This window comes from Musca domestica, unplaced genomic scaffold (genome assembly GCF_030504385.1).
Source record: "Musca domestica strain aabys unplaced genomic scaffold, Musca_domestica.polishedcontigs.V.1.1 17, whole genome shotgun sequence".
Lineage (NCBI taxonomy): Eukaryota > Metazoa > Arthropoda > Insecta > Diptera > Muscidae > Musca > Musca domestica.
This window is the reverse complement of record NW_026712230.1, coordinates 6,574,944-6,588,177: the sequence shown is the minus strand read 5'-3', so window position 1 is coordinate 6,588,177 and position 13,234 is coordinate 6,574,944. Positions and strand designations below refer to the sequence as shown.

Sequence of the window (13,234 nt, the reverse complement as noted above, 5' to 3'; positions counted from 1 at the left end):
ATTTCAAAACTTTCGGGGTAGGTACCAGAAAAAGTGGACCGATATATTCGATATTCACTCTTGCTCTAATATAGACCAAAATATTGGAATTTGCTCTGTTATGAAAATCGGGCACTGATTTGACATTTTACAAAAATTATTATTCAACAATTCTGAACTTTTGTGGGGAGTTACCAGAAGGAGTGGGCTGCCCATATCTGTCGTCGTACGAAATCTGGACAGAACAGGATATGCCCTTCTAGAGACTAGATGTATAGTTTGCGAACCTTGCTATTGATGATTCTGTAGAGTTGGGTGATATTGACATAAAAATTCCAATGACAAGAATTCTTAATAAGAGTCAAATTTGTCTTATATCTTTTATGCAACTATCTGAAAAATATGGTAAAAATTTCCGAACATTAATGTAGCTCCCGTAGAACGAAATATTCAGCAAAATACACATTTGAGTAAGATTTTGGCGACCTATATATCCATTGTAATAGTTCGAAAGACGGACGTGGCTAAATAATTTAGAATTCAGAGCGTCGTATTTAAAGATATCATATTTATGCATATTATCCTGATTTTAGACATGACTAAATTTGATTTTAAATTTGACCCAAAAAATGATATTTCATTTCACTTCACTTAGTTTTGAAAAATATTAACTCTCATATCGATTTTATTCACTCATTGTCTAAAAACGTAACAATTTATTGTTCAACATGGGGATGGTAACCGTGTTCATCGGCGGTGTAGGTAACCTTGATGTGTTTGCCCTCCTTGGTGACAAATTCGTATTCACCCTTCACCAACCAGTTGTCCTTGTCTTGCAAATGACCCTCCTGTTCGGCACGAATGTGGTTGGTCAATTCGAGGGCATATTTGAAATCTTCGGCATTGACTTCAGAGAACTCCTTGACAACTTCAGCTTCTTCGTTGGCATAGGCGAAAGCCAAGAGGCAAGCCAGTAAAACAATCTGTCGAAAATATATGAATAAAAAATATATCAAACTAAATCCAAGTTCTATTTGGATTTTTGCCATTTCAATACTTACTGCGAATTTCATATTGATGATTTGAACTTTTTCGATTACGAAAATGAACTGATGCTTTCTTTTTGCCAAAATTTCGTATTTATAGTCATCATCTGATTAAACTAAGTGCAAGCTTGTTAAGTGCTATTATTTGTGTTTTTAAGCGCCGTGACAGCTGTGACAGGAAACTAGTTAAACAAGACTCTGTCAGAAGCAAGATTCGAATATCTAATTAGATAAGTAGTTTGTCGTTATGTTTTGACATGCAAAAAGAATATTCCAAAAAAAGTTGAATGCAAATGCAACAACCGTTATAATGATTTAGAGTCTAAACTTCTGTTTTGGGTGTACGTGATAAAATTATCAATCAATCATATCAGCACAAATATTCAAAATCTTACGGAAGGACAGATTCTAAACCTCTATGCGAGTTTTTTGTGTAAAATTTGAAGACAATCGAACTCTTTTTTTAAATTTTATAGGAGTTATAATTATTCAAAACTTTTACCCGCTTTGGGGGAGATACCAGAAAGAGTAGGCGGATGTTTCTCATCTCTACATCTGATCTTGAGTTGATGGAAATGTTAGGATGTGCCACGTTTGAAAAGAATAGGATACAGATTTTATAAGCGTCGTGGTTTTTTAACATTTTTACCCTTTGCAGAGAAGGATCCAGAAGGAGTGGTCCGTTCTACCCGTTCTTGATACCAGATCTTGTGTTCGTAAAAGAAGTGGGATGTGTAAAATTTCACATTTTAGAGGGGAGACGATAATTCAAAATTTGTGTTGATAAAAATATGATGATTTGTGAAATTTGAAGACAATCTGACTATTATTTCACATCTTATAAGAGTTATAATTATTCAAAATGTTGACCCTTTATGGGAGAGGTACTTGATGGAGTGCGCCGACACAGAGACAGATGGACGGGCGGATTCCAAATCGATTACATAGATTCCAAATATCCTGAAGCAGATTTGGTCCAATGAGGCCTAAGGTCTAAAACCGTTGTTTCGATTAGGCACATTTTGGCTGAATCAATCCTTTGAAAAACCCTTTGTAGCCGTATTGCTGAGGGCATAAAAATTCTCATTCGTCCCATAGGCCAAACTGCAGGGTGACTGCAAAATCTAAACAAATTGTAGGTTTTGGGTCCATTGGCGCTATAATTGCGATCCGAACAAAATCTCCCCAACAGTGTTGTGATATGAAACCAGTAAGGAAAGGTTAAAAGTCGGGCGGGCCGACTATAAGATACCCTACGCCACTCTATGTGAAGTAGATCATACCAACTATGAACCTTATTTGAATGTGTATCATGGCTTTAGAGTAGTCACAATTTGGGAACTATATCCAACTCTGAATCGCTTTTCAACAGTTTGAAATATTTATTTGAGTAAAACATATACCGGACCGAGTTTCACCAAATAGAAAAATTCGGCTGAATATGAGAAAATCTATCCAATTTGGACTGATATTACATATATTAATCTGGTACCGAAGATCGTTGTTGTAAAATAGATATTTCGCATCTGAGGGACTTAAACCAGAAATCGGATGAAACATATATATGGGAGATATTGCTATATCTGAACCGATTTCAAAATTTGATGTATTTGCTTGTAGACTGTGATAAAATGCAGGTCATTTGGACTGACATTGGTCATTTGGTGCACAATACACCTGATATCGGATAAAGATATATATGGGAGCTATATACAAATCTAATCCGATCTTGACAAAGTTTTAGGCACTTATTTTTGGGCTGTATCTGACATATTACGTATGTGAGAGACTTAAAACACCAAATCAGTGAGGAGCTATAGTTATATCTGAACCGATTTGATGTACTTGCTTCTACACTGATTTCGGTCGGATGTTCCAAAATTCAGGTCGTTCGGACTGATATTGGCCATTCTCACCAATTTCAGTAGGGTTCGTCCTTGGGCTAATATCAACCGGATAATAAATGCGATGTGCATTTTGTTTACAAAAATACATAGAAAAACGGACGGACAGACATGCATTGATCGACTAAGAAAGTGATTCAATGAAGATCCTCAAAAGTAACTAAGGGTCTAGCTCGCTTCCTTCTCCATGACAAAGACTTTACACCCTTACAACTATGTGGTGTAGCAAGGATAATTGAAAAAATCTCACGCGATAAAAAATATGACAAAAAATAAAAATATATAACAAAATATTACAAAAAAAGAAGAATATTCAAATTTTTATTATTTTATTACTTTTCTATCAAGAGACCACTATGAATTGGTGAGAATTTTTGTATTGAGTTATAAACGGTCTTACTAATATCCCATTCTTTAATATATGATATTGTATTAATATCTCTCATATCAGCATTAATATTACGGTCAGAAGTGAGCTTTAGTGTATTTGTAATTTCGCTGGAATTAAAATTATTAGCAGTTTAATGAAAATTCTCGTATATGTTCTAATAAATGTTATGGTCTATTCTACCCGCTAAATTTTTGTTTGTTTTTGGTTCGCTTCAACGCCTACATATTTTGCGATCATCTTCCAAAACACTACGCTTCTATTCTGACCTTAACCCCACTTCCACGCACATATGAAGCTCAGACCTCGGACAATTTAAGATGGGCTGACTGATTTCGATTATTATATAATTTCGTGGTAATATTATATGATTTCGTGGTATTATATAATTTTTAGCCCAATCAAACTTATAATACCTCCAACACCTAGTATTACAGAGTATGACAACTCCATAAAGCTGTGATCGTAAAAAAATAAAATATTCATGTAATTATTATAGGTCTCAGAATACAAAAAAAAAAAAAAAAAAACACTAAATCAAAATAGGGTAAACAAACAAAACATTTAAAAACGCGTTTTAGAGTTAAAGTACCTTAGTTTATGCAAAATAGCTCCAGTATTCATAATTATGGGGCGATGACGCCAATGAATAAAGTATTATACATTAAATACCACTTAAAGTTAACAAATCCATATTTAAATTACTTCTGATGTTAACGTTATAGATATCTCAAACTGTTGCCGAAATCCCTAACATATCCTTGATTTACAAATGCAAGTGAAAATTTGAAACCGTTTGTTTCGCTTCAATAGAAACATACAATTCTTACCAGTAAGAAAGTCCACTTTAGTAAGGTCGCACATACTTTCTGTTAGTGTCAAAATACAACTTGCTTTAAGTTACATGCATGGGTATTATCGGTAAACATTTCGAACCCTCGGGCAACACACATTTGGCTATTTATAACAAATGGGTTAACGTGGATTTATTATCCACGGAATACGTACATACATTTATTACCGATTTAGGTTCCATTGAGTGGCATGTTTGTCATTTAATAATGGACATGATTTTAAGATAAACAAAAGATTTAATGACAATTTGGCTATTTTTTTTCTTTTTTTTTTATTTACGTTCTTATATGGATACATAATTGTGTATTTAAAATCTCATAGAACAGATGTGTGCAGTTGTATGGGACCTGTTTTCAATCAAACAAGACTCAAAACAAAGCAGTAAATAAAAACTGTTTAGTTTTATAATGAGTTCACTAATAAAAACTGTCATCATTAACGTTGAACACATGTCAGATTATGTTTAATACTATCATTCAATAGCAACATAAATAACCCTATGAATATAGTTTTTCTTGGAAAAAACATCTCATTAATAAAAAAAATTCTATGAGGGCAGAAAATTAAACCATTTTCTGCAGCAGAAATTAACTGGAATGTTTTTGAATTTACGGAATATATCGGAATATATCGGATATACGATTGAGGACCTGTATAGACAAATTTATGTCTGGGAGTAAAGTACTCCTAAAGAAGTTCTTGTGCAGAATTTCAGAAGATTTCGTTTAAAAATGTTGCTAAAATAATCAAAATACTGAATATGGGGGGTACCGTAATTTTAGGGATATACGATATTGTTGACCTTTATAGACAATTCTCTTTTAGGTACTCACAATGAACTCCTTGTGTGGAATTTCAGACTATTCCATTGAAAAATGTGGCTAAAATCATCAAAATACCGAATATAGGAGGGTACCGTTATATGGGACCTATACGATATAGTGGACCTATAAGTAAATAGTTATCTTCCAAGGGATAAAGTACTCACAAGGAACTCCTCGTGTGGATTTTCAGACAATTCCATTGGAAAATGTGGCTAAAATCATCAAAATACCCAATGTCGGAAGGTGCCGTTATATGGGGGATATACGATATCGTGCACCTATATAGACAATTCTCTTTCAGGGGGTAAAGTGCTCAAAAAGAACTCTTTGTGTAGAATTTCAGACAACTCCGTTGAAAAATGTGGCTAAAATCATCAAAATACCGCATATCGGGGGGTTCCGTTATATGGGGGCTATACGATATCGTGGACCTATATAGATAATTCTCTTCCAGGGGAAAGTACTCACAAGAAACTCCTTGTGTGGAATTTCAGACAATTCCATTGAATAACGTGGCTAATATGGGGGCTATACGATATCGTGTACCGATATAGTCCATCATCAAATTTGACCTGCCTGCAGACAAAAGACAGATCTGTGCAAAATTTTAGCTTCCTATCCTAATTCGTTTTGACTGTAGCGTGATTACAACAGGCGGACAGACGGAAGGACGGACAGTACTAAATCGTCTTAGAGTTTTGCGCTGATCAAAAATATATATACTTTGTTGGGTCTAAAATTATTATTTCGATGAGTTACAAACGGAATGACGAACTTAATATACCCTCCATACTATGTATGGTGAAGGGTGTACAAAGAATTTAAACTACTTTGTGTCTAACCCGATAAGGAAAGGACGAATTTTAAATTTAAGCGGTTGACATCGGATTAAACTAGTATACGAGAGCTATATCTTAACCTAAATCAATATCCAATAAAACTTAAATATCTTTATCTGAATAAATTAACTTCTTGGCGAAATTGAGTTGTATACACCAAATCCATTCTCTTTGGTCAGATATTTCAGACTATCACCTTTAAATTGTAGCCAAAACTATGGCAAAATCGAATATATCCTTATAAAGGTATAGACTTATAATTCTTTTGTCAAATTTGTACAGAGGATAAGGTATATATTACAATCTTCATATTCGACATTTTGGATAATAAAATTGAAAAATAAGTAAAAAGTCAGTAAGTTCGTCCCGGCTCAACTTCTAGTACCCTCCATCATTAGGTAAAGAAAATATTTTTATACAAAGGTATCTGGATTTCAACGTATTCCACTTTACACTACAAACCCCAGTAATTTAGGTAGGAAAATGCAGATAGAGTTTTCAAAAATTTTATACTACAATGATTTTAATCTATTGCGAGTCTTTAATACCAAAGTTGACATAATTTCGATGGTAAATTTGACTAGAATTATCAAAATACTAATATTTGACTAGAATTATCAAAAATACTAAACTAATACTAATCGGACTATACATCAAATACAGAACCGTTGTATGGACACCGTTCACCAATATGGACAATGTTGTAACACCGGTTGTAGAATCCATTATGAAGTACAAATACCAAATTTCACGAAAATCTATTAGAAAATGTATCTTAAATCGTCAAAACACCGAATATCTGAAGGTACCGTTATATGTGCGGTATAGAAAAACGTGGGCCTATATATTCAATGTTCCGCCACGGGAGCTAGAACCCATAACGAACTTCTAGAAGCATAAAACCATCAACATACCGAATGTCGAGAGTTACTGTTACATCAGGGCTATCCCAAAACGTGGACCGATATATCTCATTTTCAATACCAATTATACCACATCAAATAATATGGGCTGTATCATGATTTCAACAGACAGACAAACGGACAACTTAGAATTTTATGCTGATCCTGAATATATATTAACTTAATGGGTCAATGACAAATATTTAGAGGTATTACAATCGGAATGACAAAGTTAATATACCCTCCTCTTCAAGGTGGAGGGTATAATGACGCAAAAGTCAACGTATTGATTGTCGAAAGATATTGAAAAATGATTTTAAGTTGGGTAGGCAAACTTTGTGAACCACATATCGTTCATTTAAACTAAGAGTTTATGTCATACTAAGAGTTTATGTCATACATACATTTGTCGAAGTTTTCTAGTCTCCGTATTGATATTTGTGCAATCTCAAGAAGTAACAGCTTTTTTGCTTGCGAATTTAGAGTGACTATGGCATACCCTATAATACTATAATTGGTCGTAAAGTTTCTAAAGATCTGAAAACTTTTGGGCTGGAATGAACAAATCTCCCAAATTATTGGGATAAATAATTGGGCTTCTTAAAAGCCTTCCAAGGTCATTCTAAAAATTAGTAATCAAAGGCTATAGTAAGGCGGAGTCGACCTACAATCGGAACCGACTTACAATTTGCAGTAAAGTTTCTGCAGAACTGAACACACTTATGATTAGAATAAAGATTCCCTTAAGAAACATTCATATATCTACTATATAATAAAAGTATATTGAGCTCAATTGCTTATCTTTTCGACCAATTATAGATCTGAAACCAAAATTTTCCTCCGTATAAAGCTATAACGGTATTTTAGTAATTTTTGAAAAATTTTCAAGTTCCTTCCAAATGGTGGGGGCCGGGCCCGACCATTGGCCATTTTTATACCCTAAAACACTATGTGTTGGGGGTATTATAAGTTTGATTGAGCCAGAATATATGTAACACCTCGAAATATTGGTTTCCACATAGGAAAGTATATATGGATCTTCCTAGCTCGCCGAGCTATGTATGTCCGTCCGTCTGTTCGTCTGTCCATGTTAATTTGTAATCACGCTACAGGTCGCAATTATGGCCCTATCCTAACGAAATTTTGCACGAAGGTGGGGTTAGGGTGAGAATAGAACCTATTTCTTTTGGAGATGATCGCCAAATGTTTAGGGGTTGAAATGGACCAAATACTGAAAAAAATGTCGGATTTTGCAATTTCGCATGTAGCTAGAGTTTAGGGCAGGGAAGAAGCCTACCAAATTGGGTGATCATCGAATAATATTTAGCGGGTAAAATAGACCATATCTTTTGTGTTGAAAAAATTCAAAAATTTTCATTAAACCGCGAATATTTTAAATCCCGGCGAAATCACGAAGCCATGACAAGGTTACTTCTGATCTTTACATTGATGTTAACATCCAACAAAACGGATATATAGCAAAATATGTGCGATATATATGCCTATCAAAGAAGATATGCTTGAAATATCTCTTATGTGTCGAGAACGGCTGAACTGATTTCGACAGTTCTCATTAATTCAGAATGGCCTCTTGGCAGGAAAGAAGAAACGTCTAAAAAAATCGCATAAAAATATCTCTCTAAAGATGAAAAAACTAAAAGAACAAAAAACTGCAAAACTGTCAGCAGGTCGTAATTATCGCCCGATCCTCACGCACATTTGAATGGGGGTCACCGGACATTGCAAAAGCTAAGCAGTTTTAAATGGCCATCCAAAAATATTCAATGTGTGAAATAGTTTGCCAACTTTTGTAGACAAAATACGAAAATGTCCATTCCAGTGACTTTTTGGAGAATTCACAATTACAGGAAAGACGCACTTCTGACTATTTCGTTAACGCTGATTTCGTTAAGAATATAGTCAAATGTCTGTATCTCATATAGATGCGTTTCAGTCACAAACCAATAATAAATGTTAATCTTTTGCCACTTCTGAGAGATTATAGGTCTTTGGGAAATATTGGTTCCAGATCTATGTAGACTATTTAAGTGCAACATCTACCAATAAATTGGAAATTAGCAAATTAGTTTAAGTTGCTATTTTTCGAAAATTAGAGAACGAAACCTGATGGTTTTCTTTTATTATTTGTCACAATATCTTGTGGAATTCTTTCGAGTTTCTCGCCTATATAAACTGTATCGTTTATTATAGTGTTGTAGGGTATTCAGCGGTCGGCCCGCTCGACTGTAGCCTTTGCTTACTTGTTTAACTTGTATAAAAAAAATTGTTTAAAGTTTTACATTTTGTCCGATTACCAAACAAAATTGTTAGCTTCTAACATTCAAAATTGCCACCTGGTACCCTTTACGTACTTCTTATCACTCATTAACTCAAAAAGTGGTATAACCAAAAATATTCGTTGTTGTTGAATCTCAATCTTGATCTTGCACAAAATTCAGCACTGATATCTGGTGACCTTTTTACAAATAATTGCAGGTTTTAAATTAGGAAACTGAAATTTGAATCAATTATTTTAATAAACGTTTTTATACCCTCCACCCTGAAAAGGAGAGCATATTAACTTTGTCATTCCGTTTGTAACATCCCTAAATTCTCGTCGTAGACCCCATATAGTTAATATATTCATAATCAGCATAAAATTCTAAGTCGATTTAATGTTGCCCGTCTGTCTATTGAAACCACGATACAGCCTACATAATATGACATAAAGCTCTAAAATTTGGCAGAACAATTTGTATTGTATCTAGGATGTTTGGTATAACAAATGAGATATATCGGTACAAGTTTTGATGTAGTCGCCATATTTGTGTAAAAATTGGTATTTGTAGTTCATAATGGGTTCTAGCTCCGGTGGCACAACATTGAATATTAAGGTCCACGTTTTCCTATGGCGCACATATATATAACGATATCCATCGATATTCGGTATTTTGATAACCCTAGTCACATTTCCTCATGTAATTTTTTCAAAATTGGTATTTAAGAATATTTGGTAGATGACAATTCTTGAAGCCTATAAAGGTTCCCGTTTTAGTATGGCCCCCATATAACGGCCTCATCCACGTTATGTTTTTTTTTTTTTTTTTTGAAAAGTTCAACATCATTATCCAAACGGTCTCACTGGTATTTGTAGTTTAAAGTGTAAAGTAGAACCCGTTTGCATTCAGATACTTTTATATGAAAATGTTTTCTTTACCCAAATGTGGAGGGTATTAAATTTCGGCCCGGCCGAACTTAATGTTTTTTTTTTTACAAAATTATAGGCAACTTGTATAAAACAAATAGAAAATAGGAGGCCTCGTTTTATGAGGTCTATAAGAAATCTTGAATCGACATTGTCCACAGACACATGTTTACTATCTCAATTCGCTCGGACGGACCACATTACCAAATGGTCTCAATCAGGATAACATTTTGAGACAATTTAGAAACAAATGTACATTGTGAGATATAATAATATTGTTACAATTTTGAAAACATCAACAAGAAATCGAGCACAGTTTTCTATCTGAAAATATATTTACTAGATAAAAAAGATAGCGCTGATCATATTCACAATTACCTTCGTTCTTGGAGTAATGCCTGAGTGACACTTGTTTCTACTCCTTACAGCATCGATAAACTGATAAGGTTTTAATAATGGCAAACATTTCTTTGTTTAATTTAAAATAATATTTATTTCAAATCATCCGAGTAACAAACAACAATTTAATTCCAACTCAATTTAATTCAATGCCTTAGGAGGATGGGCATTGATGTATTCAATGGCCTTGAGGATGTGTTCTGGAACTGGGGGAGGAGTGGGCAACAAGGGGTTGGCAGCATCGACATGGTAACCGTTTTCATCGGCGGTGTATTGCAAAGAGACTTGTTCGCCTTCGGGGGAGGTGAAGGAGTATTGACCCTTGACGACCCAGGTATCTTCACCGGCCAATTTACCTTCTTGTTCAGCCTTGATGCTGTTGTCGAATTCGTAGGCGTATTTGAAATTGTCCACATTCACTTCGGCGTCATTACGGAGGACATTGGCTTCTTCGTTGGCGGCAACAACGGCCAAAACGCAGGCAAGAACGATCTGTTAACAGAAAGGAAGAAAATTTGACGGTTATTGGCGAATGCTCCAAAAGCGATTAGTTTAATCCTTGAACTCACGAAGAATTTCATTGTGGCAGAGTTGTTTGATAGAATCTAAGAATGATACTAATAGTGACCCCCTCAAGTTATGGTCCATTTATACTGTCACATCGAAGAGAAACAGAGCTCGTCTGATCAATTATGGTACGGGTGAGAACTTGTTTCCTATGTAAATATTAATATTATGTTTATTTCGTCTTTTAGGCCTACATGAAAAAATGCTAAACAACATATGTTGATTATACGGACATGTTTTAAAATATGTATATTCTTGTTTTTGGCTACTTAATCGATGATGCCAAATTTGTTACCACCGCCTGAAAGGGAAACCGTCTGTAATGACGTAAGAAACTCATTTGAATAGAAGAGACTACGTAAATGTAAATATTTTGACCAATAACCCCTATTTACCAGCGATGGTCGTTCATTTGGGTTACCGTTGTATTTTGTTGCTGCAAAATAATCAGACTCAATCCCATTATTGTTGTTTTTATAAAAATAACGTATAAACATTAGAGAAAGATGGTAATATTCATCAGGGGGTAAGGCAGGGAATACCTAGGTTTCAGAAAGGGCCACCAATCCTCATCAGTAGAGCTCGGAAATACCTTTGCCAAATTTTATCGAGATCGGCCAATTACCTCCTATCTCCCATACATATCTTCAATGATTTCAGGTTAATTGATTTCAGGTTTATTGTGCAAATAGTCCGATGTATATATTTTTATATAATCCTTCTATAGCAATTTTATTTGGTATAACAGATTAAAATGTCTCCGTCAAATTTGGTTTAAATCGATTCAGAATTGGATATGCCTTCAATATATGTTTTCTCTGAAACCAGATAATAAATGCTATAAATCCAAAAGTTGATAGGAGGTATGATCTACTTCAAATAATTATACCCTACAACACTATGTGTTGGGGGTATTATAAGTTTGATTGGGCCAGAATTTATGTAACACCTCGAAATATTGGTTTCCCACATCGGAAAGTATATATGGATCTTCCTAGCTCACCGAGCTGAGTCGATCTAGCTATGTATGTCCGTCCGTCCGTCTGTCCGTCTGTCCGTCTGTCCATGTTAATTTGTAATCACTCTACAGGTCGCAATTTTGGTCCGATCTTCACGAAATTTAAAATGGAGGTGGGGCTAAGGTCAGAATAGAACCCTATTTCTTTTGGAGATGATCGCATAATATTTAGGGGTCGAAATGGACCAAATACTGAAAAAATATCGGATTTTGCAGTAGCTATACAGGTCGCAATTATAGACCAATCGACGCGGAATTTCGTATGTAGCTGGAGTTTAGGGCGGGGAAGAAGCCTACCAATTAGGGTGGTCATCGGATAATATTTAGCGGGTAAAATAGACCATATATTTTGTGTTGAAAAAAATTCAAAATTTTTCATTAAACCGCGAATATTTTAAATCCCGGCAAAATCACAAAGCCATCACAAGGTTACCTCGGATCTTTACATTGATGTTAACATCCAACGAATCGGATGTATAGCAAAATATGTGCAATATATATGTCTATCAAAGAAGATATGCTTGAAAGATCTCTTATATGTCGAGAACGGCTGAACTGATTGCGACAGTTCTCATTAATTCAGAATGGCCTCTTGGCAGGAAACAAAAAACGTCTAAAAAAATCGCATAAAAATATCTCTCTAAAGATGAAAATATTGATTTTGTAAAATTTTCTCATATTTTTTCAATTTTGTCATATTTTCAATTTGAATTAAACATTTGGTAATATTTCTACAGCTAACAAAACTAAGTAGTTAGCATAGCAGGATATGACATACAGATCGCATTTATGGCCCGATCCTTACGAAATTTTGCATGGGGATAAGATGAGGGTCAGAATAGAAGCCTACTCTTTTTGGAGATGATCGCCATATATTTAGGGGTTGAAATGGACCAAAAAACTGCAAAATTGTCAGCAGGTCGTATTATCGCCCGATCCTCACGCACATTTGAATGGGGGTTACCTCACATTGCAAAAATATTCAATGTGTGAAGGAGTTTGCCAACTTTTGTAGACAAAATACGAAAATGTCCATTCCAGTGACTTTTTGGAGAATTCACAAATACAGGAAAGACGCACTTCTGACTATTTCGTTGAAGAATATAGTCAAATGTCTGTATCTCATATAGATGCGTTTCAGTCAAAAACCAATAATAAATGTTAATCTTTTGCCACTTCTGAGAGATTATAGGTCTTTGGGAAATATTGGTTCCAAATCTAGGAAGATCATTTACGTGCAACATCTGCCAATAAATTGGAAATGAGCAAATTCGTTTAAGTTGCTATTATTCGAAATTTAGAGAACGA

At 34.6% G+C, this 13,234-nt stretch overlaps 2 protein-coding genes across 2 annotated transcripts; both read right to left on the bottom strand.

The window, feature by feature from the left end:
• Window positions 1–630: 630 nt before the first annotated feature.
• LOC101894882 (larval cuticle protein 9-like) lies at window positions 631–1,152 on the bottom strand. Its single transcript, XM_005187347.4, has 2 exons — window positions 1,041–1,152; window positions 631–962 (listed from the first exon to the last, which is right to left on the bottom strand). Exons 1-2 carry the CDS (start codon window positions 1,050–1,052, stop codon window positions 696–698), a joined length of 279 nt encoding a protein of 92 aa, XP_005187404.1. The 5' UTR covers window positions 1,053–1,152; the 3' UTR covers window positions 631–695.
• A 9,304-nt stretch (window positions 1,153–10,456) lies between these two features.
• On the bottom strand, window positions 10,457–10,922 carry LOC131801741 (cuticular protein 47Eg-like). Its single transcript, XM_059120684.1, has 2 exons — window positions 10,911–10,922; window positions 10,457–10,833 (listed from the first exon to the last, which is right to left on the bottom strand). The coding sequence occupies exons 1-2, from the start codon at window positions 10,920–10,922 to the stop codon at window positions 10,483–10,485; spliced, it is 363 nt and encodes a 120-aa protein (XP_058976667.1). The 3' UTR covers window positions 10,457–10,482.
• Window positions 10,923–13,234: the final 2,312 nt, after the last annotated feature.